This window comes from Silurus meridionalis, chromosome 2 (assembly GCF_014805685.1).
Source record: "Silurus meridionalis isolate SWU-2019-XX chromosome 2, ASM1480568v1, whole genome shotgun sequence".
Lineage (NCBI taxonomy): Eukaryota > Metazoa > Chordata > Actinopteri > Siluriformes > Siluridae > Silurus > Silurus meridionalis.
Genome location: NC_060885.1, coordinates 10753505 through 10761851, shown reverse-complemented (window position 1 = coordinate 10761851; position 8347 = coordinate 10753505). Strand labels below are relative to the sequence as shown.

Sequence of the window (8347 nt, the reverse complement as noted above, 5' to 3'; positions counted from 1 at the left end):
AACATTCCTATAATTAAATATCGCTCATTTCCATAAAATCATCTTATTCCCATAGAAACCGACGAACTTCTGATGGGTGCATAAAACCCGAACGCGATGTTTAAAAATGTAATTTAAACAAACACAATGTCGAATGCACAAACATTTTTAACAAACAAGGTAATGAATACTTTTGGAGTTCAGATCAAATGAAAAACAAATCAGCCTGATCTTATTGATATTTTATTGATCTTTAACAAACTGAGCAAAATATGCTACATATTGATACAACTGATAGTTAACATGTTAAAAAAGTAATGTGGTGAAAAATAAAGAACAGGAGGTTTGTTTGAATGTAGACTTTACTCATCAAGGAAATAGGAGTCTAAATCACCCATGTCATCCACAGCCTGAGTGGTGTTGGCCTGAGGTGGTGGAGGGACACTGGGACCGTTGCTGGTTGTATTTTCCTGTCCCCTTTGAGGCATCTCGGCTTCTTTTTTCACCTCCTTTCCTCCACCGAGCAGCTTCCGACTCTCCATAAAGTACTGGTTCGGGTGATTCAGAGAAAACCCTGCATCGTCAATCTGTTTGGAGGAATCAGAACATTTCAAAAAGTTTCCACAACCTTATGTTGGCATTTTACAGTGAGATGTGAGGATATGGAGATTAGAGCGGTGTTGTTTATGGAAACGAACTTCCTTCGCAAAGTGAAAAAGACATGCTCTGCCCTCCTTTCTACCTTTCTACAAGCCTGATGTACTTTGAAGTTACACTGAACATTCCCTCTGTGTTGCCTTGTCTGGAGACTGGGGTCCTTTTCCATTGTTTGAAATAAATGAAGTCGACAGTTTAACTGTACGTGAACTGTGGAAACATCACAGGAGCCCCTGTACATCTCCTAGTCCTCTGGAAAATAAATCAGATCTGAAATCTTGTTGCCCTCTGAGGGAGTACACCAAGGTCAACAATGCAGTTTAAGAGTAAAGCTGAGTGATCCCTTACACAGGGATCCAATTCCAGGGTTGACTCTTTGGAGCAAAAATAGGATTCGTCTTGGCATTAGGATGTCAATGGCACATTTAATTGTCCCAAAAGAAAGCGCCATCACGTTTTTAGTCAAGGTCAATTCCCAAGGATGCCACAACAATCTGTGTCTGGGAGTCAGAGGAGCAAAATTGATTATGCTCTGGGCGTGGGAGGGATGGATTTCTCTCCCCCATGTCCATCAGTAGCTACTCATAAGCTTGTTTGAATTTGTGTATACAAAAAGGGCCGATTCTTGTTACACTGCACCGTAAAACAACACGAGCAGCAGTTCTAAAGAAGCTGCGATAGCTTTGCATGGTTCAGAAGAAGCATGGAACAGTGTTAACGAGTAGGCAGGAACTAACAACTGGGAGGAAACCAATGAGAAACTAAAAATGTATAAAAAAAATTGAAAATTGTAACAATAATAGACTGTGTTCTATCTAAAAACTCCATACATATGGGAAATTAACACCTTTTAGCAAAACGTCCAAGAATTTTTTTTATACTTATATACAATACTTTTATACTATAGTTCATGTTTTATATATTAACTGTATCTAAGCTTTCTATATATTGAAATCATCCTCATTAGCTGGATTGAAATGGAAAAACTAATATGGGATAAACTTATTTGGACTGATTTATAAGTTTAAAAGTTATGTTCATAAGCTGCTTTTGGAAAACGTCTATTAAAAGTGCTATTCAAATAACATTGAATTGGTTTGATTTGAAATGGAAACCCTATAGAGGATGTGAACACATTTTGCAGAAAAAAAAAGAAGTGCTAATTTTCCTCAAGTATGGAGACTTTTGGAACACTCCGCATACGTGACTAAGTGAAAAGCAGCCTCCTAAATTTCCTGTTTAAAAAGTTGCACTTTTTAAACATACATAAAGCAAACAATTTCGGTTGAAAAGATCGAGAAACCACACTGCAGCACCATCTCAGTGATGAATTGTATATATAAAAAAAAAACAATAAAAAAAAAAAACAACAACAAAAAAAAACATAGCATAAGGATGAATCAATCCAGAAGAAAGATTTGGAGTGGGGTTGCATTTCACCTTGCTTTGTAGTGAGAAGGGGAACTGAAATCCCTCCAAACCTCCCTGTTGCCTTTTCATTATTCTCTCCAGCGCCTGATTTATTGCCCTTGTGTAAATATTTCATCGGTGAAGTATTACATTTTGACCTTTAATAAACGCTGTCGGGGCAGGAGGAACGCCGGCGAACTATCCGTTCGAACTCGTGGCTGTGGGAGCAGGTGGGACATATGGCGGTGATTAAAGTCGCACCACGTGGCCTAACAAGCGTGTCTTTATGCCTGGGATGACTCCAGCATATCAAATCGGATGGTCAGGGGGGAGGCAGGGAATCTATTGATGCGTCAATAAGTATGCTTTATCGTGCACATTAATGTCAGCGATGTCTTTTCATACAAGCGGCTTAAAATATGACTCCTGACTTTCAGATGTATGTACGGTTCAATGTCTGCGGGAAGCGGACAGCTCATCATTCAAGCCCTGTTAGGCTGTTCATCAGGAGGGCTGTCTTTTAATTTCGGAGGAAGACAAGTTGTTCACACTGTTTGGCTATTAGTCATCGGGTGCTAAACAGGGCCCTGCGGTTCACAGAGGCACTCCTGTTTTCATTGTTATCCGTTCTAAGCAGTTCAATCTAATCAATGACTTCGAGCGCTTTAAATCCACACAACAACACGCACGCAGAACATCTTTTCTTCCAACCAGGATCCCGGTCCACAGGGGCTTTTGAAAACGCGATACTATTATTTAAAGGGCTAACAAAAATGTTACAGGTATGAGTTCTGATTACATTTCCTTACGCTAAAAACATCAAAAGCACTTGATTTGGGTTGTTAATTGTGCTTCATTTTGTTTGATGCTGTTGAATTCTCAATTGGGCAGCATGTGGTCATTTCCTTTAACAGCACCGCTGCAGGGCAAATCACAAGCATGTACTAATGCAACTGTATAAAACATTAGTGTTTCTATAGTAACGGTTGAGTCACTCGGGACCGTCAGACGTTCACTTGTTGAACTCAAAGTCACCATAAAAATGATTTATAACCATAATTATAAACATTTTTTTAAAAATGGCATGTGTAATAATAATAACTGTTATCCCTGACTAATTGTTGTGAAATAAAACTCAGAGATTTGCATCGTTTTGTTTAATCGTTTACACAAAATAATCAAATGCAATACGTTTCTCTGCGTGTTTCGTTCCTCTGCAACAGCACTCGTTTCATTACATACAGCATTGTTGCCAGTTTGAACATGCACCTTTAATCCATTCGAGGAAGTGATTTTACCCTCCAGTTTCGATTGAAAAGTCTCAGGCCTGCACACTGATGGGTTGTTTAACCTTTTGCCACTATCCCCGAGATATTTCTTTTCATCCCCAAGCCTCAAACGCATCTTACGTGACTGTAATGATGAGCATTTGAAAGGTTTAGCTCTCCTTCGTATCACAGATTTGCTCCTTTTCACTTAAATTAACTTGTCACCAAGCCGTGTGTTCAGCTCGGGTATCGGCAGGTATTTTCATCCGTAACCTGTCAACTGGGGCACCGCTTTCTGAGTGGAGGGACTGGACACACTGCTAATGCTGACTGACACAGTTTGGAAACTTTTCTGAGTTTGTGTGTGTGTGTGTTGTGAGGCATCTTCATAGCTGTATGTTTAAATACAATGAGCACAGCAGGAGCTGAAACACCATAAGAAATGAGCAGACAGTGAAATGTTTACTCATTCATTTTACTTTCCCATTGGCTCTGACCTACAAATCTGCAGCTTTCACACCTCGCTTTATAGCATGCACTACTGAACAGTGGAAAAGAAAAGGAAAAAAACAAAAAACAAAACAAACAAACAAAAAAAAAAACAGCTGCTTCTCATAAAACAAAGAACCCCCCCACCAAATTTAGCATCCAGGCCAATCCTGCTGTCGCATGTCTAACAATTTAACATATGATATATGAATCGGTTTTTAGACATGAACCAAACTGCAGAATCAAAAGGGTTGATGCTAAAAAGCATAATATCAAATAAAAAAAAAATTGTACAGATGTAATTCAATCCTAAGTGCTCTAATAAACCCATAAAAATAAAGCAGCTGTGACAGATAATGATGAATGTGATTACAGAGGCAAGACTTGGTGGAGCCACTGTGGATGGATTACACGGTCGTCCGAGGGAAAAAACGGGTCAGAATCGAAAGGTATACTTACATTGTGTGTCAGTTCGAAGTACTTTTGGCAGGCCAGCTGATAGTGCATTCCCTTAACAAGGTCCAAAATCTGTAGGAATGAAACGGAGAGAGAGAAATAAGCGCTTCATTGCTTTTAATTTGCTCTTTGACAAAGGCCATGTTTGGCACTGTACAATGTATTCTCACCAATCTGACAAAACACAATGACGAACGCCGCATAATTATGAAGAAATATTGAAGCCGAGATAAAAATGCATCATGAATGTTTAATGCTGTGTATAACATCCTTACAGCCCTAGTGACATGTCCTCCTTGAGGCAGTGTTCCTGCGCGAGTATTCCCACCAAGAATTCCGAGTATTTCACCTCAGCGGCATATCGACATGCGCTGAATTGTATTACACGTGCCGATCACCATTAACCGTAAAGAAGTGTGACAGATGGAGGTCAGAGATCATGTAAAGCCCAAAGCACCATGTGTCTGCGTGGCTTGGGCCCGGTTTTTATAACTCGATTACAACAAAAACAAGTTAAAGCCGATGTTCGACGCGAATGTGGTTTTATACGGGGCAGAAGTAATCTTTTTGTCCAAACAGATTCATGGCTTATGTTGTAAAATGTAGCTGCAGTCTGCAGAAGGGTGCGGATTTATAAACAACTCTACACTCTACAGCCCAGTCTGAAAGATATTTACTGACACATTTGTTCTATGTAAAAAATAAATCTTTACTTGCCTGTCCAAGCAGGAACACTCAATACTTTACTAAAAATAATCATCAGAAATGGCCTACTCAGCAAATTTCCTCCTGAGCCTGTCTGTTGACATAGAAACGCAAAAATTTTATGTCTACTTCTTGTTTTTTTTTTTTTTTTACATAAACCATGTCTATAAGCACATCTCTGGATCCAATTCTAATAGCATGTATACTAAGGTAGGGGTGTAACGGTACACGTATTAGTACCAAACTTTTTTTCAGTACCGGGCTTTCGGTTTGGTGCACACGTATCGAATGCATTCCTTTTTACGTGTGATAGTTAAAATCTGAGTTCCCTCAGGAACCGGAGCAGCAGAAGAACTGGAGCCTGCAGTGGTCTACCATCATGACATCCACTCAAGACCCTCCTTTAACTGCAACCCCATTGGCTGGGTGGGCATCAGAGACACGGGCAACATCGGCCTGCAGATAGATACCATGCCGTTCGATTGGGAGACTGATGAGCTGTGAGGAGTGAAGATCTTACATCCTGGAAATACGATTTGTAGTGCGCTGTTCTGAGCATGCGTGAAATCGCGGCCACTTCCAGTTTTATGACAGTCGCGGACTACGGATTCTGTAGTGTTTGTGTTTTAAAAGAAGAAAATCCTGACAATTTCCCATGTCAAGGAAGTGAATGAAGGAAGAATTGAAGGAATGAAGACATTTGTTAAAGTATGCTGAAATTAGTAGAGCAGTTAAGTAGATCACATCTTTAGAAAATTAAATATTAAAAGTAAATCTCTTTCACACACACACACACACTTCTCTATTACATTATAATGTAAAATAAATTGTAAAATGTAAATGTTTCCATTCATTTCATTTCATCAACTTAATTTGTGCCAATTTAACTAATCACGCAATTTAATCAATATAATAAGTGCATTGCGTTCATTTGATTTATTCGTTAATCTTTTTAGATATTTTATTTTTGCAAAATATTATAAAAAAAGGTCATTTTATAGATTATTTATCTAAGCAGGCATTTTATTTAAAACTTTTTTTTATGTATACTGTTGACGTTCACAAATGTTAATAAATCATCAACTGCGTCAAGAAAAAAAACCAAGCAATTTTATCTTTTGCATTTCTTCCCCCTAACCTTCCTGAAATTGTACCGAACAGTAAATTTTGTGTAACGTTACAGCCATACTTATTTATCCTGTGGGTGTAGATGTGGATAGAACACAGGAGTAATTTCAGCAAGCTAATTACAAATTTCCCCCTCAAATGTACACCAAATAGTTACAAAATAAATAAATAAATAAAAATAAGTTATTAAGTACAAATAAGTCCAGTGTGATGGCTTCTTTGTTTTTTTCTGCATTAAGAGACCAAATTCTGTCTAGTTTTCTACCGAATTACTAAACAAAGGTTTCTGAACTCCCGGGTTAAAATCCACTTCAATATGTCTGACTCACAGTAGTGGCTCGAGAAGCACAAGTGTCTTTTTCATGTCAGCCAGGTGATTCCTTTGACTTATGATTCCCATCATTTAATAAAAAAAAAAAAATAGAAAGAAAATTAAAAAGAAAAGCAATGCTCTTTGGTATCTCCAATGCCACTGTAGCTGAATAAATGTAGTTAAATCTAATCAGCAAACCACTGAGGTGCATTCAACCAGATGCAACACATGTATGTAAATGTCTCACTCAAAATCCTGACATCTCGATACATCATCTCACAGCACACGTTCTATGAATTGCAAATTCTGTGCCTTTTAAATCTGGCACTGATGCTCAAATCCATAAAAATAAATATTTTTTATTACATTTCTTTATGTGCAGTCTAATATACACAGACCAGGCGTAACAGTGACATAACATTATGAGCGGTGAAGTAAATAACACTGATTCTCTTCATCACGGCACCTGTTAGTGAGTGGGATATATTAGGCAGAAAGTGAACATTGTGTCCTCAAAGTCAATGTGTTGGAAGCAGGAAAAATGGGTGAGTGTAAGGATTTGAGGGAGTTGGACAGGGGACGAATTGTGATGTCTAGACGACTGGGTCAGAACATTTTCAAAACTACAGCTCTTATGGGATGTTCCCAGTCTGCAGTGGTCATTATCTATCAAAAGTGGTCAAAGGAAGGAATATTGTTATGGCTGATTGGTGTAGACACGATTGTAAAAGGTTATATTTTATGCAGTTTACCTTTACATCTGTAAAGCGAACTTTGATCTTATTTGCACATTATACAAGGAGTAATGTTCAGATTTCCATCTGGTTAAGTGAGCACAAGAATCCGATGACAAGTGCTTCGAGAGGCTCATCATGACCCTGCTGGCCTCCTCACTGTGCCCCCTTACAGCTTGCATATCGTCCCAACTGCTAAACATACAACGCCAACCCCATCACCTTCCATCTGGCCCTCACCCACCTGAATACAAAAGGACACATACAAATGCTGTTCACAGACTTTATTATTGAACACAATCAGCACTCAGCAGCTGAATTAGATCACTAAACTTGTTAGGCCTAAACATCAACTTCTGCAACTGGATCCTGGACTTCCTGACTGCAAGTAAGTCTGGTTCAGGAGCAAGATCTCCAACACCACCGCACTGAGCACAAGGGCTCCTGGCTGTGTGCTCACTGCTGTGTGATGACGACACAACCATAAAGAGAGTGTATGCAGACAGAAAGTGTGGTGACTCTCCACCAATCCGATAGCCATTACACTTTTTGTCTGTCTGAACTTCCAAAAAAACTCCATACACAATAATACCTTGCAGCATCTCGAAGTTCATTAGGCTGGAGAATGTGTGTTAGAATTGTAGTGCGCACTACGGTTGACAGGGTTTTTTTGTTGTAAAGAATTTTTAAGGCCATATTTAATATCACAGTGGATTTCGATGCTTTATTTGAGACTTATTATTTATTAATTCTTTTTAAATACCTGAATAAAGAAAGGATGTCGAAAGGATTCTACAGGGTTTAATTTCTCCCCTTTTATGTTTATTAATTTATATTTTTAATAAAAATAGTCAAACAGAATTCAATATAATTAGCCTCAATATAATTAGTGGCATTAAAATAAATTTGCGTTAACGAATTAGTAGAATTATAGCATTTAGCAACAATCGTTTATGCTTCCTGAAAGCAGCTCTATGATTGGGATTCAGCAGAAATCTGCAACCACTTCAGAACATTCCTTTCTATTTGACATATGGCAATGCGTTTGACTAGAAATCACTGATTGTAAAGAATGGAAACGACTCCAATTCATCAAATTCGTTAATTGCATCCCTCAACAAATGAGCGGCAAGGACTAAATATGTGTCGCTCCCCCATTTGCCTTCTTCCGCTCACTCCTTCAAGCAATAAAATAGCACGTGGGATTC

General features: G+C 38.5%; 1 protein-coding gene across 1 annotated transcript in view; it reads right to left on the bottom strand.

Annotated features, from left to right (window-relative positions):
- Positions 1-209: 209 nt before the first annotated feature.
- Positions 210-8347, bottom strand: part of prim2 (DNA primase subunit 2) — a 75095-nt gene continuing 66957 nt past the window's right edge. Inside the window, exons 13-14 of the mRNA XM_046835860.1 lie at positions 4263-4331; positions 210-566 (exon numbers count right to left, since the gene is read on the bottom strand). Of these exons, the coding sequence (XP_046691816.1) occupies positions 342-566; positions 4263-4331 (294 nt within the window). The 3' untranslated portion in view covers positions 210-341. The remainder of the gene's footprint in view (positions 567-4262; positions 4332-8347) is intronic.